This window comes from Dermacentor silvarum, chromosome 3 (genome assembly GCF_013339745.2).
Source record: "Dermacentor silvarum isolate Dsil-2018 chromosome 3, BIME_Dsil_1.4, whole genome shotgun sequence".
Taxonomy (NCBI): domain Eukaryota; kingdom Metazoa; phylum Arthropoda; class Arachnida; order Ixodida; family Ixodidae; genus Dermacentor; species Dermacentor silvarum.
The window spans coordinates 93843000-93868436 of record NC_051156.1 but is presented as its reverse complement, the minus strand read 5'-3'; the positions used below and the strand labels follow the sequence as shown (position 1 = coordinate 93868436).

General features: G+C 48.4%; 1 protein-coding gene across 1 annotated transcript in view; it reads right to left on the bottom strand.

Moving 5' to 3' along the window:
• The window catches only part of LOC119445586 (neurofibromin-like), a 121314-nt gene that overhangs the window by 10256 nt on the left and 85621 nt on the right, over positions 1–25437 (bottom strand). Inside the window, 10 exon segments of the mRNA XM_049663438.1 lie at positions 120–166; positions 256–395; positions 5309–5409; positions 7202–7489; positions 14218–14413; positions 17390–17615; positions 19502–19545; positions 20844–20931; positions 22106–22235; positions 22890–23096. Of these exon segments, the coding sequence (XP_049519395.1) occupies positions 120–166; positions 256–395; positions 5309–5409; positions 7202–7489; positions 14218–14413; positions 17390–17615; positions 19502–19545; positions 20844–20931; positions 22106–22235; positions 22890–23096 (1467 nt within the window).

The window sequence follows — 25437 nt, the reverse complement described above, 5'->3', positions numbered from 1 at the left end:
CAAACATATTTGTATACTTAAACAGCACATGCTGTTTCGGTCAACTTGTTTAGCACAAGAAAGCATTGGGGGACTCGTACACTGGACAGTGGATGGAACAAATGCAAAATAACACTGACCGTGGAGAAGGGACCAGCAAACCTCCACAGTCCTCCAAAGCCGCAGGCTGTCATGAAAGAGAAGCAGGACATGTTACACACAACAAAGCATAGCTGCAGTGAGGGAATGGACTCTAGGAAGTAAAGGCGCACGCACTCTGCAGGTAGTGCAGCTGCTGCTGGCTGCTGTCCTCGCAGGCAATCATGTTCTGGATGATGCACTGCACAGCACTGAGGATGATGTGGTCGTGGTTCTGCGACAGCACCGTCGTAATCTTGGCGTCCAACAGGCTGTGACTGCAATGGGAGACAATGAGCTGTGCTCAGGCAGAGAGGTCGGGGCATCTGTGGTACTTCCGTTAATTCGACTCTGACGGGACCGACAAAACTGATCGCATTATCCGGCGGGTAGAATTAAACAAGATGCAGAAAAAAACGTCTAAACATGTTGCTGGTTCATTTGGCAGTATGTTGCCGACTAACACGTCCCCGAATCAAATGCGCACCCACTTCCTATGTGTCCAAAGCAGATAGATAACTAATGTAGAAATTACATTAAAGCTCTTAAACAAAGTAAGAGGCTTAAGCGTACCCGATTTTTAGCAAGAAAAATTGGCAAGGGTCTACTATGCGTTGCACAACGACAGCCAGTTTTCTAAAGTCATACATATGTGATATGCGGTAAAGCACCTAATGCCCACAAGGCGGTTTTAGTATTACATCCGAATGGCCCTATGCAGGCAATTTTCAGCCAAATATTCTTTAAAAAAAGAAAGAAAAAAGCCGCTTAGAATCAGGTAAATACTGTATCAGACATTGTGAGCTATGGTTCTCGCTTGAAAATCTTCCTAGGGCAGGTCAAAAATAGGCGTTTTCAATGGAAGATGATGTGTGTTCAACACATTCACTGTTCCATAAGCTCTGCCGAGACAGACGTTGCCACTAAAGGGGCTACTATTGGAGTTACCTAGGGGTCAGACACATACGTGCTGACTGGTCAAATTCGACTTATCCAGCAAAGGCCAATTTTAGGATCGAAATAACGAGTTTGGGCCCACAGAAATGTATGAACGCCAGCCGGGGTTTTCGGTTGAGATCGAATTAACCAGAGTCGGATTAACCGAAGTCTATTGCACTTTTTAAGGCACTGCTCAGAAAGCCACTGAATGAGTAAGTTGACAGTCTCCAAATGCACACAGCTATGCAGCTACAATGAAACCAAAGAAAGAAAATATGCTGCTAAATACATACAGTAGGACCTTGTTGATATGATCCCGTTTCGTACGATTTCCCAATGCCAATGTTCGCGACCAAGAATGCAAAAAATGGCCCAATACAGTTATGCTTACCCTTTAGCAATTACCGTATTTACTCGATTGTAACGCGACTGCGATTGTAACTTGAGGGGTGACTTTTCATTGCGTCTATCAAGAAAAAATAAAGCCACAAAAGTAACGCGAGGGGCGACTTTTTGTTGCATCCAGCAAACACACACACAAAAAAAAACGCTAAAGTAACACAAGACCACCGGATGCATGAAAAAGTCGCAATTTCGCCTGAAAGGCGAAGCATCAATTGCAATAGCAAATTAGTAGAGAGCTATACGGAGTAAGGATAGTAGTTTTATTGGCTGTATAAACTTGGACACATTGGCTTACTAACTGAATTAACAAGGATGGTGTCAGTGCGCACATGCAAACAGGAATAGATCACACTCGATGACCGCGCACAACCGCTGTAAAAATGCTGACGTGAGCGAGCGCGCCAGCAGCAGCGAGCGAAGGTTCATGCGGTCTATTGTTTCAATGGATACTGAGCGGCGAAAACAGAGCGCATGCAAAGGTAGGAGCCGTGTTGCAGATCGCTTTCAAGATACGGTCAGCGCGACCGCCCGTCGCTGCGCAAAGTACAAGTACGGCGGTTAATTGCTCGCAGAGCAAAAGCTGCACTCCCTCCCTCCCACGCTGCCTTCCCGCTTTCCTCCTTTCGCATGGGTGATTGAGTCGCCAGTTCCCCTTGCGCCCGATCGCGAGATACGCATTTCGTGCCACACCTAAATGTTGCCTCCCCTCCCTCCCTCCCTCCCTCCCATCCCACCACGACCTCTCGCGCCAGAGACAGAGACAGAGACGTCGCGTTTGCTCTCTGCCGTGCTTTCACTCACATTTTACTCGTTGATTAGAATTGGGTGCATCATTGCACTTTTTAGACAACTTAAACTTCGGTATTCGATTGTAACGTGAGGATCGACTTTAGATAGCAAAAATCTGGAAAAAAAACTCGCGTTACAATCAAGTAAATACAGTAATATGTTTCTGAAAAACAAGATCTTTTAGCACCAACATTCTGTATATCGCCAAACTGTGATCGTACGATATGTTTATCGGCCGCTAGATCCCGCGTAAACAAGAGGCACGACACACGTGATCGAGAACAGTAAGTGCCCATATGGCAGCTTCCCCGCAGTACTCGCCTGCTCATGCCATGCGAAAATGCCGCCATGCATCGGTTTCTTATTCCGGTAGCAGCAAATCTCCTCATGGGTAGTCGAATGTCGCATTCACAGCTGTCGCTGCCAACCCAGTGCAATAAGCATCTTCACCTATCTGTTTCACACCATGAGTGGCGTAGGAAGTGTACTGCACGTTTGTAATGCACGTTAACTCCGAAATGTGCCGTCATTCTCTGCTGCAGGTGGCGTGAAGTAAGCGTCATGTTTCACTCTGGCAGCACCGTGGCATCGTGTTTCAGCGTTGATCGCAAGATCAATATCGTTTCAGTTTCCCATTGCCGTCTTAGAACGACGATGCACGTCTGGGGTCACTTACGCTCCATGAGCTCGTGCTGTAACGATTCTCGCAAAGCTTCCCACCAAAATGCTCCACCCGAAAACGCTGCTGACCCAGGCCTAATTTGAGAAGCACAAACGCATGTTCGCCGAAGCTGCACAAACAACAATGCGCGTCTCTGGCCACATAGGGCCCCACCAGATTGGCACCCGTCGGCATCTCGTGCTACACCAATTACGTAGACGTGCTACACCAATTACGTAGACGTCAACTACACCTGAGTTCGGCAAATTTTTAGCGACTTCGGATTGCATACTTTTCTACTTTGTACTTTTCTAACATTTTTTTGTAGATGTACAAACAAGGTTCTACTGAATTTGTAAAGAACTCTTACAGGCTATGAAAGGGAATCTTTCGTGGCAAGCATTCTCTAAACATACCATTAGCATAAATTGAAATGCAAACAGGAAAAAAAATTTGTGCAGAAACCATTGACAACGATTGTCAATGTATGTGAATAGCTGATTGCTTCAAGAAACCTATTCACTTTTAAAAAAACAGAATCAAAATAGGCTAAACAGTAACGAAGAAATCAGCTCCAGAAACTGAGCAGAAAGGCGAAAAAACAGTTTTGAGAAAACGGCTCTCAAAGTTGCACCTTCTCTTCAGTTCTCTAAAACGCACCAAAGTTGTAATCTTTGATGTGTTTTGTGACGTGGGGCTTCTTGGACATGTGGCCTCTGGTCTGCTGAGCTTTCGTTCTGCCTTTTTCATGTTTGTATGGCATTCTTTACTGCTTCTCTACAAAGAGCATGGTGCCTGGGTTTCAAACCAAGTGAGGTGCAGAACTATGTGGGCATAAATATACAGTAGTTCTAGCGTTGTATCTGCAGACTGCCTCATTGATAGCAGCCTCTAGTGCAGTCAGTGAGGCATTGTTTTCTTTTGGTAGAATCGACCATGTTACTGAATGAAGGCTTTCAGCAGCCTTCTGAATCATCTTCCATTGACAATGGCTATGGAGGTTGTACTTTTGTATCATGCCTCACTTCTGCAGCCAGGTGTCTGTGCCAGCCCAAGTGGCCTAGTGAATAGAGCTCATGATGAGGTTCTCTTTATGAATTAAAGGGGTGGTATGATAGGTATTGTTACGAGATATCGTGGCATTACGATAATAGAGTCGGCGCGCGATGTGCCAAGTCGCGGGTCCGAGGTGCCGATGTGCGAAATGCCTCGTCGCGGGTCCGCGGAATAGACGCTCGACGAGCTTAGTCGCGCAGTCCGAGGTGCCGATGCGCGAAATGCCTGGTCGCGGGTCCAAACGCTCGGTAAGCTCAATCGCGCAGTCCGAGGTGCCGACGCGCGAAATGCCTAGCCGCGGGTCCGAGGAATAGACGCTCGAGGTGTCGACACTCGATGAGCGATGTGCCGACACGCGAATTGCCTAGCCACGGGCTCGAGGAGTCGACGCTCGAGGTGCCGACGCGCGAAGTGCCTAGCCGCGGGTCCGAGGAGTCGACACTCGATGAGCGATGTGCCGACGCGCGAAATGCCTAGCCGCGGGCTCGACGAGTCGATGCTCGATTAGCTTAGTCACACAGTCCGAGGTGCCGACGCGCGAAATGCTTAGGCAAGGATCCGAGAAGTCCGCGCGCTATGTGCTTCATCCCCGAGTCGGAGACGCCTACGCGCGAAAGGCTTAGCCGCGTGTCCGAGCATTCTGTGCCCGAAGCTCGGTCGCGAAGTCCGCGTCACCGATGCTCGGAATGCTTAGCCGCGGGTCTGAGACGTCCACAAAAAGCGTAATCGGCCACGCTACTGCGATGTCCGCGTAGCGCCCGCTTTAACACTCGTCGAGATTATGGAAACTGTCCGGAGCTCGCGAGGAGACCGCAACAAGCGGAGCAGACGACGCCATCACGGAGCGAGCACCGGACCAATGGCGAACCGCGCTGGAGTCACGTGGCGGGCGCGGCCAATCGGTGGCTCCGGCACGACCTTCAATCATTTGCTTTTTGTGTGCTTGTTTCTGTATGGAGGAGATAGCTGAAGCGGCAACCTATCACTTTTAAAGGAGATTGGAACACTTGTAGTGCGAGCGATAAGCACCCACTCTGTAGTTGTGTTGTGAGCATGGTGTAGTCCTGAATGTACATTTCGGAGCCTGAACCAAACAAATGTTACAAATGCAAGCAAACATGCAAATGCAATGATGTGTCCTGGTTGTCTTTCACTTGTTTTCATCTGAATTTATGCTCGCAGTACCTCACAATGCTAAGTAATCCAGGTACATATGGCACCACTTTCGGTTTCACTGATCTCGTGTACCTTGTACCTCTGCGAAGGTAGCCACGGCAAAATAAGTGTAAACGTTGCACGCTGTTTGCTTTGTTCACAAGCAGCTGCAAATGCAGTACTCACATGACGGGGAACACTTTGGGGAAGACCACAGAGGCCTCGGCCAAGTACTCGTACAGGATGCGCGTCTCGTTTTCATCCGTCGCAAAGCGCACAAGGGTCGCCTGTGATGTGAAGGGCACCAAAGCTTTTAATATATCGAATTTCATCATCATCACCATAATTAAGCCCCCCGCGGGACCAGAATTCCCTCCCAGAGATCTCAAATAACACCTGTGCTGCGTGAATCAAATTTGCAAATCGCTCGGCTAGTTCTCTCCCCAAATCACCATATCTAGTTCTCTTCCATCCTCGACTGTGCTCCTATTTCCTTGGCACCCGTCCTCTTAGTTTTTAAAGGACACTAAAGAGAAAAATAATTTCGGGTTGTAGCAGTAGATTACCTTTCTACCCAATACCAAAAAGGCACTCTTACCATGAAAAAAAGGGTTGCAAGCCAGACTGGGTGCAAGAACAAAAGTCGGGTGGCAAAGTCGCCTTGAAGTTCCCGCACCAGCTCGTTGTGACGTCAATGTTTTGACTATGTCTGCACGGGCCTAGTTAAATAGAATGCATTCCCTGGGTAAAGATGGAATACATTCTATTCTAAACGAACCAAAGACAGAACCTATCAAGTTTCAAGAACATTTACTGAGCAACAACAGCCAAAATACTCCAAAAAATAATCTAAAATCTGTGACGTCACTCTGATGTACCAGCACTGGTATTTCGGTCTGGAATTATAAAATGAAACTTTGACCTCCATTTTCTGTTCGAATAATCAACCTGTTACTGATAAATTAATAAAAGTAGAGTTCTGAAAGAAAACTTTATCTGTCAGAACTAGTTCGGTGCTTCTCTTTAGTGCCCCTTGGATTGCATTGGTTATTTGAGCTAGCTAAGCATGAAGTGGCCTGTCCAAATGCACTTCTTAACCTCAACTAGTATCATCTGCTCCACTTTATCACCAATCAACACCCCTAATTATGCTGCTTCTTAACATAATGCCTCCCATTTTCATTTCCGTCAGTCATTGCACAGTCGCGAGATTCTTTTTGAGTTTGTTTGTTGCAACCCAAGTTTCTTTCCCCATAGGTCAATGCAGGCAGAATATGGCCATTACAGGGACTATATATAATGACGCGAAATAAGTTGGCACGTGGTGACACTAGCCCCTTGAGGCGAGAACGACAAAGTTCCTGGTTGCGCGCGCGCTCTCCGAGGTCCAGCCATTATTAAAGGCTGACGTGTTTTTTACCTATCTGTTGCTGGTCAACTATTCTAGCTGTACTAGCTGGGTGACAATATACTGTATCTGCACAAATAGAGCACAAGTTGCTTCCTAGGAAGAAAAGCCAGAGAAGGCACCTCCCATTACATTCAGAACCATTCAATGCCAAAGGTGCCAATTTTTTTCAGCTACAATTTACCAAAGTAGAACGTGATGCACTCAGCCACCAGGCTACTGAGCTACGAGGGAAAGCCAGCCTCTCAATGACGATATGTGCGGGTGCGCCTTAGGCGAGTGACTCAGTGCACTGAAAAGGAATGGGTATCGTAGCACGAAGGGGTCCACCTAAAGTAAAATCATGCCGATCCCACGCACTGTGGGAATCAAGGTTAGCGAAGCTTACGAATGCACTCTGTCACCACTACATCACCACTACATCAGCCACTCTGCTACCACAGCCTCAGCACTATGTCATCCTCTCACTTAACAACGTCACAGTTTGCAGCGACCATGCTGTGCACATTATAACCTGTCCTCCCACCTCTTTGTAAGTCAGGCCATTCTCAGCTTATGAAACTGAACCTAGATGGCTTTTCAACCTGAGGCTCAATGTGACTGAAACGACGGGCTCCATAAATGCTACAGCATCAAGTAAATAATCCTGAGCAAGCACAAGGACCACTCACGAGGACAGTGAGCACCAGGGCCTGGGTGGGGAAGTCCGTGAGCACCTCGGGGTCGAGCAGGACGTTGTCCTCGTTGGAGACGGACACGCGGGACGAACGCGGGGGTGCCAGGGCAGCGTCCCCTTCGGCCGTGCCGGGAGGCCCCTTCTGCGACCGAGGTGTCGGCATTGAGCTGCTGCGCTGGGTGCGGAACAGGGGGCGGCCCCCGCCCTCACTAGTGTCCAGGCTGCGCCAGAACTTGGGGTCCTTGGTCGACGATGGAGGGCCAGGCGTCGTGCCCCCACCAGCCTGAACGTGCACGGCATGGAACGGGCCTCAACGACTACTCAGGTATATGCACTGCTAACATTACTGAAGACACACAGACAGAATGAGCAAGAACAATGTACACGCATAAAGCACTGTTGCACTGATTATTTGTACCACTGGCGTCGAACGTTTACAGACTTCAGGGTCTGACAAAATGTAGAAATTCTGAGCAGTTTGAAAATTGCAGCGAGTAAAAACATACAAGATTTTGTTCTTTGCATATACAGTTAAACCTGGATATAACGAAATTGACAAATTCCCGGAAAACTTCGTTATAAAGAGGATTTCGTTATATGCAGGTTCGGCACGAAATTCGAAAAATAAACGTTTACCGTATTTATTTTATTCTAACGCGCCCTCAATTGTAACGCGCACCCGTTTTCCGTTTTCGTCGAAGCACTCATCCATGTCACACCAGGTACCGGATGCGTGGACGCGTGTCGTTTTGCACAAGCGCGAGGCATCGGAAACGAAGAGCGAGCGTCACGATGGCCGTAGCGTCGTACAGTGTTACAGTAGAACCTCGCTGTTACGTTCCCGGGGGCTGCATTCTCCCGGCTGTTACGTCGTTTTCGACCGGTCCCGGCACAGCTCCCATAGAACTCAATGCATTGGTAACCCCGCTGTTGCGTCGCAACTGTGGGACCGTTCTCGCATCATACCATGCGAACTGCCACCCCGCGCCGGCCCGAGCGGCCATTTTGACTTTTCATGTCGCTTGGCTTGGTGGCTTGACGATGGCATTGGCCGCCCAAAGTGCCGGGGCGACCATTATGACGTATTTTCGGTTTCCGCCAGCAAAAGTATGGCCCTTGAGATCCGTATTTGCTATATAAAGAGGGCGTCCATGACGTGTTGTGGCCCTAAAATTGGTTTTGGCTCTTAGATATTCCGTATATAAGGGTACGGCCACGCTAGCGGCAAAAAACGCGCACGTCATGCAGCGAGCGGCAAGGTGCCGCGCGTCAGCGCCTTAGGCGCCGCGAGGCCACCGTGGCACCCGCGTCTCGCCGCGCGGCAGCGCGATAAGATCTCCCGTGCTCTCCGAACGGGCGAGCAACACTGTGAGAGCTCGTTGTTTCATGCGAGAGACGACGATCGTCGATTGAAAACCTGGCGCGGACCGGCGGCGTTCCGGTTGTGATGGCTCCGTGACGTCACCCTCGATCGTCACTCTTGATTGGTTCTTCATCTCACGGCACGCGGCATTTGCCGCAGAAATGGGTCTCGAAGCCATTTTGCGCGGCACGCCGCAAGACCCCCGATTCCTGCCGCTCTTGCCGCGCGTTTCTGACGCGTGTTTTTGCTGCGTGTTTTTGCCGCTAGCGTGGCCGTACCCTAAAGTCCAAGGGCGATAACGCAGTCGCCGCGCGCCGTATGCTGTATGTGCGAGTGAAAACGTGCGAGGGGAGCTGACGACCGCGTCTAAATCTCGCAAGCACAAGAAAAGCAGGGAGGAAGCGCGCCTTCTTCCGTTGCGCTCGAGGCACCGGCAAGGGAGCGAGGGGGGAGGGATAGCGGGGCGGCGGCGGTCGCGCAGGCCGTATCTTGAAAGCGATCTCCGTTGGGGCAGAGTCTAGCAGTGTAGGTGCGTCGGCGGCTCGTAGCTTTCTGCGTGCTGTGTGTTCTCGGCGCTCAGTTTGCGTTGAAGTGATAGACAACAGCACGAAGGTCACTTCGCTTGCTTCTCCCTCGGCGCTTCCACCCGCCGCCAGCGTTTGACAGCGCGTGTCCGTGCTCATCGAGTCTGATGTGCCACAGCATGTACCAGCGCGTCGGCAACATCAGCTGGAAAAGGAGAGAGTGCCGGCTTGGCGGGCTAGGCCAGCTGCAGCAAGCGGCAGGATCAGATCAGGTCACGCCCGCGGCGGCAAGATCGCCGGGTCGAGGGATGCAGGGCCGCCTCGCACACACACGCACGCACACGTGCGCTCGCTTCGCATTCCATTGCGGCGGAGAAGGTGCTTCCGGTTGCTGCTCGCGCAAAAATGACAAAATTTGGGGCGAAATCTTTAGGTGGTCGGAGGGGAAAATTCGTTATATCGAGGGGGTCTCCCGCTGCCACTTCGTTACGTAGAGGTCTCAAATACATGTGCTTCTATGGAGTAAAGGCGGGGAATCGAAAAACTTCGTTATATCCAGGAATTCGTTATATGGAGGTTCGTTATAAGCAGGTTTAACTGTATACTATAAAACAGGCTGGAAATCCAAACACCAGGCTGTGTTTCGAGGCTGCAAAATGAAGCTATGCATTGGTGCAATAACTCTGCTAATACTGTACTTACTTGCATAATGAATACACTTTTTTCCTGAAATATATGTGCAAATTTTGGGTGTGCGCTCATTATGCGGGGTTAAATTTTGAGCAATTTTTTTTCCAAGGCCACCTCTAAAAAAAGTCACAGTTTCAGCCGAAAAGCGTCAATTGCAATAGCCATCAAAACCATCAATTGCGATAGCAAATCTACAGACAGCTATACGAAGTGAGAATAGTAGTTTTAACGACTGTATAAATTTGCAAACATTCACTAACTATGTAGATTAACAAGCATGGTGTCAGCGCGCACAGGCAAAGAACACATCACACTCGATTACCACGGACACTCACTGTAAAAACACTGGCATGAGCAAGAGCAGCAGCAACATCGAGCGACGCGACTTTCGTGCCGTGTATCGTTTCAACACAAACTGGGCAGTGAGAACGGAGCACGCACAAAGGTATAAGCTGCCGTCACACCTAGGCTCAGCCCACGACACAGACCAATTTTAAGATAAGGGGCGCGCGGCCCCGCATTGCGCAGTTGGTGCGCCTCCCCCCATCCCCCGGGCGCCATGCGCGCGGTGCATTTCCTGCCCATTTTCCTTCGTCGAACATGGGAGACTGAGCCGCAATCGTCTGCGCCAACGACAAAAATGTGCCTGGAGTGTCCATATGATTGCTATCGCAATAGAAGCAAGAGACACACGGTACGATTCGGCATCTGATACGGTGTCCGATACAGTCGTACCTGCCTGACGCCATATCAGACATCGCATCGTACCATGTCTCTCCTACTTCATGGCAGTAGGTTCAGGGTGCATTCATTATGCGAGTAAATACGGCTACTTGAAGGATTCGAAAATGTTTTGTGCTATGAGGTTCTTAAGGCGACGACTTTTAATAGTGAGGCCGTTCTATGATTAGTTAGAAAAGTGTTTCAGGGCCCCTTTGAGAGTAGAATTCCAATCCCCATAGTGTGGCCATTGCCAACCTTGCTCCCCTATCTTCTTGGGACATGCCTATCTATGTCTCCGTGATAAATTGTGCAGGCCCAAAACACATGTGCACTCCCCTTTGATAAGGCTCCCAAGCATCTTTCTTTTGCAGAGTCTTGTGCCCACATGTTTCGAAGGGATTTGCACACTGCAAGCTCCTTTCTCAGGTCTGTGCACCCCTGTCGAGCTGGAGGATGCCAATGCCCATCACGGAGTACCATATTTACTCAATTGTAACGTGACCACGATTGTAACGCGAGGGGCGACTTTTCATTGCGTCCACCAAGAAAAAATAAAACCACGAAAGTAACGCGAGGGGTGACTTTTTGTTGTGTCCAGCAAAAAAAAAAAAAAGAAAACCGCTAAAGTAACGCGAGACCACCGGATGCATGGAAAAGTCGCACGAAAAGCGAAGCATCAATTGCTATAGCAAATTTACTAGTAGAGAGCTATACGGTGTAAGGATAGTAGTTTTATCGGCTGCATAAACTTGCGACACATTTGCTTACTAACTGAATTAAGGGGGGACGTGGCTTTGAAAATCAACTTCCTGATTTCTTCATGGATTTTGATGAAAATTGGCACAAATGTTTAGAATGTCTCCCTGATACTTCCATAAAAGTTTCAGAGTGATACCTTGAGAACATTTTATTGAGCAGAATTTTTCTCTCTTGAACTTTCTGGAGGGCCTGGGGAGCTTAAAAAACATGATGGAAGGCTCGTTAAGTATTGAATGCATAGCTCAATGCGTGCTGGAGGTCCGTGACAGTCTTACTTTTTTTTTTTGAAACACAAATTTTTTAGATAGTCATTTTTCAAGTTACCTTCGCACCAAGCACACTTTCGGGGTGAATGAACAGCGACACCATAAATTTATAAAAAGTCGAGATAAAAATGCGAGACTGTCTCGACCTGCACTGTAATCCAAGGAACGTGACAAAAAAAAAACAGAATCAAAATAGGCTAAACGGTAACAAAGAAATCAGCTCCAGAAACTGAGCAAAAAGGCGAAAAAACAGTTTTGAGAAAACGGCTCTCAAAGTTTCACCTTCCTCTACAGTTCTCTAAAACGCACCAAATTTGTCATTTTTGATGTGTTTTATGATGTGGGGCTTCTTGGACATGTGGCCTCTGGTCTGCTGTGCCTTTGTTCTGCCTTTTTCATGTTTGTATGGCATTCTTTACTGCTGCTCTACAAAAAGAGCATGGTGCCTGGGTTTTCAAACCAAATGAGGTGCAGAATATGTGGGCATAAATATACATTAGTTCTAGCGTTGTATCTGCAGATTGCCTCATTGATAGCAGTCTCTAGTACAGTCAGTGAGGCATTGTTTTCTTTTGGTAGAATCGACCATGTTACTGAATGAAGGCTCTCAGCAGTGTTCTGGATCATCTTCCATTGACAATGGCTATGGATGTTAGGAGAGCCACTGATAGATAGGCAGCAATGCAGCTGCTAGGTGCTTTCCAGCCTGTACTTTTGTATGATGCCTCACTTCTGCAGCCAGGTGTCTGTGCCAGCCCAAGTGGCCTAGTGAACAGAGCTCATTACGAGGTTCTCTTTATGAAGGGGTGGTATGACAGGTATTGTTACGAGATATCGTGGCATTACGATAACAGAGCCGACGCGCGATGTGCGAAGTCCTGGGTCCGCGATGTGCGAAATGCCTGGTCGCGGGTCCGCGGAATAGACGCTCGACGAGCTTAGTCGCGCAGTCCGAGGTGCCCATGCGCGAAATGCCTGGTCGCAGGTCGAAAGGCTCGGTAAGCTCAATCGCGCAGTCCGAGGTGCCGACGCGCGAGGTGCCTAGTCACGGGTCCGAGGAGTCGACACTCGGTGAGCGATGTGCCGACGCGCGAAATGCCTAGCCGCGGGCTCGAGGAGTCGACGCTCGCGGTGCCGATGTGCGAAGTGCGTAGCTGCGGGTCCGAGGAGTTGACTTGTTGAGCGATGTGCCGACGCGCGAAATGCGTAGCCGCGGGCTCGACGAGTCGACGCTCGATTTGCTTAGTCGCGCAGTCGGAGGCGCCAACGCACGAAATGCTTAGGCAAGGATCCGAGAAGTCCGCGTGCGATGTGCTTCATCGCCGAGTCGGAGACGCCTACGCGCGAGAGGCTTAGCCGCGTGTCCGAGCATTTCGTGCCCGAAGCTCGGTCGCGAAGTCCGCGTCACCGATGCTCGGAATGCTTAGCCGCGGGTCTGAGACGTGCACAAAAAGTGGGATCGGCCACGCTACTGCGATGTCCGCATAGCGCCTGCTTTAACACTCGTCGAGATTACGGAAACTGTCCGGAGCTCGCGAGGAGACCGCAACAAGCGGAGCAGACGACGCCATCACGGAGCGAGCACCGGACCAATGGCGAACCGCGCTGAAGTCACGTGGCGGGCGCGGCCAATCGGTGGCTCCGGCACGACCTTCAATCATTTGCTTTTTGTGTGCTTGTTTCTGTATAGAGGAGATAGCTGAAGCGGCAAATTTGAAGACGGAGAAATGCGCTTTCCAACGAGACCAAGATGGCGGCGCTCGGCTGCGCCGTTCCGGAGATATCGTGGCTTGAAAAACGCCGTTCTTTCGCGATTTCCGCGCAATTTTTCGGCGCCTTGGCAGATACAACAATTTTTTTAGAGCACTTCTACTAGGTTTTCAGTGATGATATTTCGGAATCAGATAGAATAAGAGTTACAGAAACTGAAAATGTGATTTTCAAAAAATCGATTTTTTAGCCATTTTTCGCGATGCGAAAGTCGCGTCCCCCCTTAACAGGCATGGTGTCAGCGCGCACATGTAAACATGAATAGACCACACTCCACGACCGTGCACAACCGTTGTCAAAACGCTAGCGTGAGCAAGCGCGGCGGCAGCAGCGAGCGAAGGTTCGTGCAGTCTGTCGCTTGAACGGAAACTGAGCAGCGAAAGCACACTGTGTACAAAGGTAAGAGCCATGTGGAGATCGCTTTTAAGATACGGTGCGCGCAACCGCCCATAGTTGCACGAAGTACAAGTACGCTGTTGCTGGCAGAGTAGAAACTGCACCCCCTCACTCCCGCGCTGCCTTCCCACTTTCCTCCTTTTGCGTGGGAGATTGAGTCGCCAGTTCCCCTTGCACCCGGTCGCAACATACACCTTTAGTGCCGCAGCCCCTCGCTCCCTCTTTCCTATCCCCCCACGGCCTTTAGCATGACGAAAGACTTCGCGTTTGCTCTTGCCGTGCATTCGCTCTCTATGAAAGCGTGCGCGTCCCTCGCGCGCTTTCACTCGCATATTTCACTCGTTAATTAGAATTGGGAGAACCATTGCACTTTTTAGACAACTTGAATTTCAGTACTTGATTGTAACGCGAGGATCGACTTTAGGTAGCAAAAATCTGGAAAAAGCTCGTGTTACAATCAAGTAAATAAGGTTTAGGTACTGCTGGTTGAGTAAATAAGGTGGCTGCAAGGTTGAGGTACCTGCTGCTGCTGCTGCTGTTGTACCTGGCCTCCTCCTCCCCCCTGGGCAGGGGTTGTGACCCCCTGCTTGGCGAGCCGTGCCTGTGCCAGGGCGTTCTGGTCAAGCAGGTCCCAGGACTTCTGGCGCCGGCCGCCCTGCTGTTGTTGCTGGCCCAGTGGAGGGGGAGGGTGCAGCTGGTTGGCACTGCTGCTGCCCCTGCACACCAAACGAGAGGGAGAAGGATCAGTGAGGGAATGTTTGGATCTCACCGAATATCCGAATAGCTTTTTCCTTGCTATAAATCTGACAAAGTACAAGACAGAAAAAAGAAAAAAGAAAGAAATGCATTTTCTTTTTCTGTTTTCCAATACCGTAAGATTCTGCTAAAACGAAGCACTTTCACTTCCCCATCAAGGGTTCAAGAAGTTAGTGCATGATAATTCCCGCCACAACAAACACTTTCTCGCTTGCCATTCGACATCAAAAAAAATTTTACGAAGTCCAGCTCAGACCACTTGTATCGTAATCATTTATAGTGCAGAACTGGCTACAATGCGGTCTTTTCCGACAACATGTTTACTCTCCCATAAAACTCCATGTATAGACATACCGCTTACGGCACAGCTGCGCAAGACAAAATGTCGGTTATAATGCGGCTTCCACAGGAAAATCCAACAGACAAGCGTGGTAGCGAGCACACTTCTTAACAAGCTGTGCCGGCTGTTGGGAAGAGAAAGCAATGAGGGTCATGCGGAGGAGAAGCATGTGACGAGGAGCGAGCGAACGCATGAACGAAAAGAACAAAAAAAAAAAAAAAATGCAGCGGCAAGAACAAAAAAAAAAAAAAAAGAAACGCAGCGGCAGTGCAATGAGGAGCGCAATGGTTTCCTAGGCGACGGAGAAGCCTTTTGCTCAGCTGCTTATCAGCGGTGCGCTCTGCACTGAGCGCAGCTTCCGTTTCTGTGCAACTGTCGCAATGAGCGTCATCGTGATATAAAGATATTGAGCGTGCAACCTTGACTGCTGTCAGTTTAAGCAGAGTTCCACAAATTTAGTTTGGAGCCATAAGGCTTTATGTGCACTTGTGAGCTTCCTCCACTCCTTCCAGTATGCACACTTACAAACATGGTAGGCATTTGCAGTAGTTGCAGCGGCTGATTGGCCAAGGAACCAAACTCCGCTTCGTACGTATTGCTGCCAGTTCAGCCTGTGTGCTAGATCGCATGCATAGTCTCTATGTCATGCGCAGTCTCTATGATATGTTCGTCTACGGGTACGGGCATGCCGTGGGGGAAGGTGAGCTTTCCCCAAGGCATGCCGCCTGGCACCCCTGCCAGCTAGGCCTAACCAACATGCCTCTTCGGTGACCAGTTGTGGGTTGGTGCCGAGCCAACGAAATGGTGCCGAGCAACGGCACCATTTGGTGGCTTTATGGCACATTGAAAGTGAAGAAACCACCTTGATAACGAAAGTGAGGGCACAAGAAACACTCGAATGGCAGCAACTTGAACCGCGGTCGCCATGTTTTCGACACAGTGCCTACGCTGATCAGCCTGAGAAATCAGACGAGACATTGTACTGCATGTAAAATTTCGGTCCTCATCGTTTTTTTTTTCTTTTTAAATTATTACTTTGTCTACGTCATGCGAAGACTGCAGGTACTTGGACATTAACCTTTCAACGTTCATAAATTTAAACGGATGCAAAACTCCTGGTCTAATGCCTAGATTCTTAGATACGTGCGGCTGCTTGGCTACATGTTTACATGTGCAGCTTTTGAACACTATTGTTTTGGTTATACTGCGGTACTGCTTAAAGTGCGGATATTTGCAATTCTGGCAGCTTATGCTATAAGCGGTCCATGCTGTAGTGCTGGGCTTGAGAAATTAATTTACTGTGCAGGAAACACCAAGTCGAAAACCCTGCACATTCTGGAAGTTTTGAATGATGGGTTGGCTCTGCCAAAAAGTGCCACGAATGACTAGATCACACCGCACTGCGCAAGCATGTAGGCTGCCACATCTCAACAGTGATGGCTATGATCTGGCTGGCTCTCCTCGGACAATGACTGAAACAAGTGCCCATTATTTCTTCGGAGCCACAACCAATATGTATTTGTACAAGACCACATGACAGCGTCCATTCCTGCTATGTTGTTTTGTGCTGTTGCATGTTGCATGCGATCCTGCTCTCTCAATGGCAGTGTGGCAACTCCAGGCACAAACGGAAAGTTTATTTATTTGGAAAACAAGGTACACATTATTAAACAAGCCTCAAAAGGCAGAAAAAAAAGGCAGTGTTGTGTTAGATTTTGGCATCTAGCTCATACACACTGATCCTACATGTGCAGCAGACAAGGCCTAACAAGTGCTGCTTCGTAGAAGTCTGCAAGCAGAGTTGTGGTCTCGTGGAGAGCCGATAAAACTGCCTTTGCAGCCACCATACATGGCATATGGAAAGCCGAGAGATCACCTCAACAACAAAAGTGAGGCTGAGGACAACAACCTGAACGGTGGCAACTTTGTTCGTTGTTGCCATGTTTGCAACACTGCAAGCGTGGAAAAGTCCAAAACAAAACCTAGCAGCACACCATGCAGCATCTGAGATTTCAGGTGCCATTAAAACACTGGTTCTATGGAGTGGGCGATGGTGCCACGAGGAAGTTCCATAATCAAGCAGGACAGAAAAATCAGGCATCCAAAAAATTTGTTCGCAACGGTAGTACTAATTTCTGTTTCAGCAAAATTTTTGACATCTTCCATGAACTAGATTATGGGAACTAACTGAACTTGGAAGGCATTGAGAACTATGGGAACTAAATGGGACCAGGAACTTAGTTGATGTGGAAATGGGTGCTATGTGAACTAAACGGGACCAAGAACTAAACCGCTCTTGGAATGAGAGCTATGGAAACTGAATGGAAGCAGAAACTAAACGGTCTGGGAACGGGAGCTATGCGAACTAAACGGGACCAGTGTAGGAGCTGGGCAAACGTAACAAACAGGAACGTATCAATGAGGTTCTACTGTATACATTATTGATGTAGGGCGTTCCAATACAGATCAGTTGTAAGCTGAGAAACTGACCTGTGTCCTTTCTCGTCTCCTTTTATCAGCACACATTTTTGAATTCCAAGTAGGTACCAACTCGTCTAACAACGCACTCATCTTAGTGGATCAAGAGAGTACTTACCCAGCAGGCATGAGGAATGTTGGTGGACTGGGTGCTGCTGCACCTGTGGCCGATGGAGAGGAAGCGCCTCCAATGGCCGACGAGGAAGGCGATGCCGACTGCGCCGCCAGAGAGCTGGGCACGGGGCTGGGCGGTGTGCGTGCCAGGGCCTCTGATGCCACCCGCGTCGACACCCGATGTTTCAGATGGCAACGGCTGCGCACCTCCTCCAACACCGACACAAGCGCTGCATGGTACACGCACAGAAAGCATTAGCTTTGAACAACCACATAAAATTCGGACAAGGCACAAAATAAGAGCTGACTAACCAAAGGAAATTTTAAACACAGAGCACTCAAGCATCTTTGTGTACCCAAAGCCCTGCTTGCACTCTTTTTGTACTCCTCTGAGTTCTGTTGTGCACCTTTTCGCATTCTTTCATATGCCCTGTGGTTTGCATAACTTTAGGTGCACAAAACCTAAAACTCCTGAATGTGCATTGCTGTACAAAAAGAGAAGTTGCCTGCTTTTACTTTGTCTCACCGAATGCATGCAGCGCAGTCAAAGCTACAGAGCTTGTCAGCTGCTGAGGAATTAAAATGAAGAAAAAAGGCTTTACCATTGCACCCACTATGCACCGCTAATCTGTTTGTGATCCTTTAGTTTGACTAATGTTGGCATTGCAAGACTGATGCCTGATTTAGCAAGACAGAGTAGAGTCAATATGCAATCTATAGCCTCAGGTATAGTGGTCTGAATTTGTACATTTGCCATATAGGTGACGCTGCATTCAGGCAAGGCAGGGTGTTATGATAGCCCACGGTGGTGCAAAAGGCGAGCCTCTGAGGCTAACACAACAGTTGGTGGAAGTGCCTGACATGGGCTTAATGTGTAACTAATACCATATATACTCGCATAATGAATGCACTTTTTTTCCCAAAATACCGAAGCAAAGTTGTGGGTGCATTTATTATGCGGGGTAAATTTTACGGGAATTTTTTCGAAACAGCAAAAATTCAAAAGTAAGATGGTAATGATTTGAAAAATGCATTGGATAACTTATGTTTGCAGTAGAAATACACGTACACTTTTTGCAAACTGTAACAGCATTTTGATTGCACTTCACTCCGCATCGGAACCACCAGACCTGTTGCCCAGGTTGCTGGCCGCTTCATGCACATCGTGGTTCCACCACAGCTCGCTCTCGCAGCCACTTCCAGCCTTCTGCTGTTATCGCAAGCATCACATTGTGGCGCTGCTTTTCAGCACCTGTTGTATTGACACGCACGCTGTGTGCGACTCTCTTCTTGACTGTCCTGCTTATTGGTACATCAAAATTTATCGGTGTCTGATCAGCGTTTCCGTTTTGCGAGCAGGTAAACTCTGTCCCACAGCAGACATATAACTCAACTTATGGCCCATTGCACACAGCGAAACCAAAGACAGGCAAGAAAGCAAACAGAAACATGAATTCGACACTATGCCCGACTATGCTCACTATGCCGACCAAGTGCCGGCTGTCCCTTCTCCACTTGGACTTGGGGGGTACGATTATTACACAGGGGAAAACAAAACATCAAATTTTCGAGAGCAATGTTGGGGGCACGTTTATTATGTGAGCGCGTTCATTACGCGAGTATATATGGTAGATGTTCTATGTGTTGCTACAAATTGCTCCTTCATATCACCGGACTGCTCTGGTTTTGATATTCACACTTCCATGTTGAAGCAAGTAAATATACCACTAGGATCTGTGCTGTGTCCCGCGCTCATCTTACACTATTTCTTCAACAATGTTACCAATCCAACTTGTGCAGCTTTCCATTCTTGAGAATGATGGGCAGTTTCTTGAAAAACGGAGGTTTAATGCATGTGAATGCATAGGTCTGTGGTACTGCATGCGCAAACAACACCAGTTGCAATCAGCTGTTCGGTTACCTGCATAGCAGCAAAGGCAATACACATGCAGCCTCTGTGGAACTTGTGGCGTGAATGTGCTGCCGTACAAGTGCTAAGCACTTCTGAGTGTTCAGGTGTTTTGTACACACACAGGCCAGCATGCAAACCCATGCAGACCTGCAGGGTACAGATGCAGAGACTCGCTACAGAGGGAAGATGCAAAGGATTTCTTACCAGCCAGGTAGGCCACGCTCTCCGGTGTCACCTCAAACTTGTCCCTGCAACAGCAGCCCACAAGCACCAGCATCACACAACCTGTTCCACTTCCACACGCGCATAAGCAGGCAGATGACCACTTGTGCTAGGACGACGCGGTGCATACGACAGGCATAGGATAGTTTCAGCCTCGTTTGCTGAAATCATTCTTACATGGTCAGCACAGGATCAAACAATTCAGTGGCGATTTAGAGGTGAATGCAAGAGAAATGCGTTAGCATTACGTCGCACATCCTTGAGGTCCTGGATGCATGATTTAAAGTGCTTTCACCACATTGCAAAGTGTTGTTTGGGGCCTCACTTGACAACAGGTCCTGCCTTTTAAAAGAGCGAAGTGCAACTGACAGTGCTCTGGACACACGCACACACATGCAAGCACGCATGCGCACCCGCGCTCTTCTAAGCTTTCCCATTCCCTCCCTACCCCATGACACGTCAGCCAAGTCCATTCTACCCCTGCCAATTTCCTAACTTCACTCCGCCATCTAATTTTCTGCCGTCCCCAACTGCGCTCTACTTCCTCATAAGTAGCGCCCCTTTAAGTGCACCTCGGTGGAATGATACTGATATCAATCCAAGATCGTCCACCTTGACTATCAAAGGCGGATGGCAGAGGTTCCCCTCAATTTGAGCGGTCACTTCGCTTCAGTGGCACTGCACAGGAATTCCAGATCGAAAGTGTTGCAGCCAGGTGCTCTCAAGTGCATCTACTCAAATGCAGTGGAGCAAAGGTGTGCTCCTCAAGCAACTCCTCATCGTAGAGAAATGCAGAGCAGCATTGTTAAACCACACTGCCTTCTCCACTTAAGGGACGGCACTGTGCTCCATTTAGTGGAGTCAAGGAAAGGCCAAACATGAAGAAAAAAGAAACAGGAATTCAAGGAACCACTACCCTATTTACGCAACTCTTGCTGATCACATGCCAAGGACAGTGTCATTTAAGTAACAACAGCATGACGATGAGAATGGTGATAACACGATGATGACAATATCGCATGACAACAGTGGCACAATGACGACAGTGCTGGCATCAATCAATAATCAACAATGATGACAACAACTGCAACATAATTTTCTCTCGAATGATTACATGGTAATGGCTACGTTAAATGCATGCGCATGCGCGCACACAAAGAACTTTTGAGACCAGGAATGAACTAGTTTGCAGTTGATGTTGCAAAATAACACGTCTGCTATCAAAATGACCACGAAGGACTCATCGGGGTAAAAAGAAGCAGCGATGTAAGCAAGCCTTTCCACAGTTACTATGCCAGATGCACAAGCTCGCGGGGAGACAGACCTCTTGTGTGGCTTGGCCACAATGCCCAACAGCATGCTGAGCACCCGTGCTGTCCGGGACACTGTCGTGGCTGTCGGGTGCCTGAAACCTGCAGTGTACAATCACCAAATACTTGTGAGCACCTATCCTTCAAAACAGTGCACCACATCACCACGAAGAAAAAAAGGACAAGCTTCTGCACACTCATGGCTTGCTACTCTACTTGCCCAATCAGTCCATGAGCAATGCAAATGTGTGCAGCTTTCGAGTTACATGCTCCCAGCGCCCGCTGCACTTCTGGGCTTATCCTAAGTAACTGGTGTGTGTCCAAACAGCTCCAAATTAAAAAGCACTTGATGTCATTTAACAATGCATACGTTTGGCAGGACATCACACGGTAATTCTTAATTAACCAATTTTCAAAATTAAGCAGGGTCAAATTAGTGGGGCTTCACTGTAGAAAGTGCACTAGGCCCCATGCCAAAAAAAAAAAAAAAGGGTGCATGAGCAGTTTCACATAATGTCTTCCTTTTTGTCTAATAAGAGACGTAACATAATAAAAAAACAGACTTAAGCCTAGAGTGCCGATAGCTACTTCTGACCACTTCATCAGACAAGTAGAACAAAAAGCTAACTAAAAAGAGAAGAACAGAAGAAATCAAAATGTATGTGTGCACAAGAACACACAAAATAATGTCGCTCAAATAGAGTGTAGTAATTCCAATAATCTAAACTTGCATAATTCAGAGTAATCAATAATTTTGACTGAAATTGCCTCCTGTCACAACCACCTGCATCCCAAGTGGAGTAAAAGAGCTCAGTTGCTTGAGGACACAATGACTGACAATAGTTTATTCGGACAAGGTTTCTTGATTGCATTTGCTGCTGATGGCAGAAATCTTGGCACTGGAACGCAACTCTGTTGTGCCTAACCAGACTGTTCAGTGCGGTTCAGTTATGTTTCGACACTAAGCCAAAGAACAGTGCCCAGTGATCGTGTGTAGTCCTGCTACACTAGGTCGCAGTCATTGGAGGCAAAGGCTGACCGAGATTGTCCTACACTCTTGCAACAAACGTTGCAGGTTGATTGGGTAGCCCTGAAACAACAAAATGTAGATTCGACAAAGCTTTCCCAAACTGAAACAGTCCCCACGGTCGGCTTCAGCAGGTCCGAAAGGAATCATGCCTGTCACGAGCACTTGGCAAGAACGAGAGAAGGTAGCCCAACAAGAATCAGAAGCACTGCATCGCAGAAACTGCTCGGCAAGCACTGCCACGCTCACCCTTGAGCAAGTGTCCGACGAGTGCAAAGTGGAAGTTGGAGTTGAAGCTGAGCCCAACGGAGTGGTCGAGCTGCTTGAAGTGCCACTCCAGGGGCTCCCGGGTGCTCATCATGATGTTCCGCAGGGTGTTCTGCAAACACACAAAGAGCGCGGAGAGCTTGAGACAGCGATGAAGCCTGAACAAACTAGTCGCATAAGTGGCACTCTCTGGAGATCCGAACAACGCATAGTCACATGAAAATGCAGGCTTGAAGTAATCGACAGTATTTGAACAGTTCTCTGGAGACAATATTTCGACAAGGGGACTTGTCTTTAACAGGGCAGCAACTAACGAAGGCCTTTGTTGAAACAATGCCTCCTGATGCCCAGTGCTCTGCACTGTGCATCAGTATTTCATAAATACCTAGGTATTTGTGGTTTGATTGAACTGTAGGCTCCAATAAACAGGGGTGTGTGAATACTGAACTACAGTCAATCTCGGATATATAAAACTCACGTATATTGAATTATTGTGTATATCGAACAGTTGTAACATCCCCTTGGAAATGCCATGCAAAATTACAGAGTGATGTACTACGCCTGTACAGAATTCCCATTCACCGCCACATTCGATATATCGAACGCTGCACCGCGTTGCACCCCCAGCAAGTGCGCTTCTCCTGACGGGTATGCGAACACTTTTCACGCCGTCGCAAATATTTATTCCCAACGAATTCGAAACAGAACTGTTTTGGCAGATACTGTCAAACAACAGATGGCAAGCCCCCTTGGAAGCGCTACTCACGGGTGGTGTGTCAAACATGCCCTGCGAGTCAAGTGTGTGCAGGTTCTGCTCGAGCAGGGCCAGCCCAGAGGCGTACAGGGCCATCTCGTCCAGCTGGAGCACCGAGATGGCCACCCAAAAGAGGGCCCTGTGGATGGGGGACTCCGGCCGCAGCAGGGGCTGCAGCCGCGTCAGGCCCATGATGATGGCGTCGATCAGCTGCAGGTCCTGCACAGGTACGGGCCAGGGAGTCACCCACGTCACAATGGCAGTGCACGCACACTCGTGTTTTAGCAGTTAGGCAAGCACACGAACGTCGTGGTCGGATAAGTGAAGTAACAGCTATTTGTGGTACTGGAGTGCAAACAAAGACAGGAGGAGACAGACACAGGACAAGCGTTTAATCTCAGTTTGTCTTTGTTTACGCTTTAATATCACAAACATCTTACAAACTGGCCTAGTTGACCACCCTTCTGAAGTACAGTAGAATCTCGATAATTTGAACTCCCAATGGGACTGGAAATTTATTTGAATAAAACAAGAGTTCAAACCATGGAGAAAGAAGTACTTTAGGAGGGGAATCTGTCCGACTGAGACAGTGTGCGCCTGTGGCGCAATAGGGTCACGGTTTGGAGAGGAGGACATACAGTGTTCATCGCAGCATGATAGATGACGTGGAAGGCGCATCCCATCATTTACATGCTCTTCCACGGGTGCAATATGCAATAATTGCGATATTATCCCACATTTTGTAATGTCAAAAAACAGAAACGATGAACATTTTAGCAGCAGCAATTGTTTAGTTTTTCACAAATTACATGGTGCGCTGCCCCTGGAATGAGCTACCAACAGTATCCCTGAGCAGACACCTGCAGGCCCCACGAACTGACTCGTTCGCTTTCGTTGTGCATGCGTGTGTAGATAGATGACTTTGGGAGACAAAGCCCAGATTAGTTTGGGCGCAATGTGCTCCGATGAGCAAACTGTCATGGCTTTCTTCGCAGTCAGCAGGATTTCTGTCTCTCTTGTTCTAGTGGGCTCCCGCACTGCATCGGCGGCACCAGTTTCTCAAAGCGTGTGGGCACGCTTTCCATGTCGCTACCGTGGCGGATGCTTTCCGCCCGTGCCATGTAATAATCCTAAATGTTGCAGAAATGTGTCGTGCTGAACTGTAGCAGTGACTACGCTACTAACGGAACTACACACTACGCCTCACACGTTTTAAAACAGAGAAATGAAGACGCTTATCGCAATAGGTGTGGCAGGCAATAGCTGTGAATGCGGCATTACAAGATGTTGCGCATTAGAAGATGGAAGGTGCAGCAGTTGCCTGGCTAACATGGCTACCAATACAGATAGAGGTGCTGCGAATGACTAGGGCCTACAACTAGAACCACAAGCAAAACTAGACCGCCTTTATGTTTATGACAATGAAAACAGAAGAAAAGAGAAGAATGTGCAATCGAGTTATCGAGCATTATCACTTTGGCGTGATTTCGCGTAACTGGGCACCGGATGCAGAGCCACAGTGCTCGATGCACGCAACAGCCCACGCTGTCACCCGTAGACGCCGACATGTCTGATGCTGAGCGCGAGAGTGACCGTATCTCGCATCCCTGAAAGCGATTGACCAAGACTATGGCTCCTTCGCCTAAATCTACGTCTGGCGACGCTGAATCCACACACTATGCCTGTTGGTTGGCATGGAAATCAACATTCTTGAAGAAAGGAACACATATTCTCGGACGATCGCTCAATCACAGCCGGATGTGCATGGCAGCTCACGCTGCGGCCACCATCTCAAACGCCATAAAACAGTCCACGTCGGTGAGATGTGTATTTCTATTTTTCTGCTGCATTTTTATCAAAAAGCCACAGATTACGCACTGCGCTAGGTATGAAAAAACCATTATCACATGTCGGTATAGAAATGCAGTCATGCTTCTGGAAACAGGTTAACAAACAAGATGGCGGCCATGACATGTTTCCGGCGCACATGATTGATCGCTTCAGGTGCTTGGTTGCTTTTGTAAACAAAAATGGTGGAGCCCACCTACGCGTAATGCAGTGGTATTTTACGCAATTTAAGTGCCAAGCAAAGGCACTTGCGTACTTTTTGAAGTCTGCTAGCCTTGCACGAGTAGTTTATAAGTGGGGTAACGTTCCAGCAAATTTCGTTGATGCAGGATCACAGTCCAGCAACATTTCATTGTTGAGAGATACAAAATGCATTGAATCCTATGGGCGTTTGCTGGGGATGCGAAAATTTTTCGGCGTTACGAGATATTGCTATGATGGATTTCGACTGTATGTTCATCTTGCACAAAGTGATAACTGTGGGGGTACTCCCCAACCCATAGCACGTGCAATCGCAGCTACGCAGGGTTCGGGTGAATAAGGCAACGAGCGAGTCAACTCAACGTTTATTGCTGCGGGCAATAAGGCACACTTGCAGAGGGAAGTCCACTCTGTATTAAGAAATAAATAGGCTTGCCTTGTTGCATGTGATAGTCACGCAAGCGAGGTCACTCACGGGTTACAGCAGGTAAAATCCGTTCAGGCAGGTAAA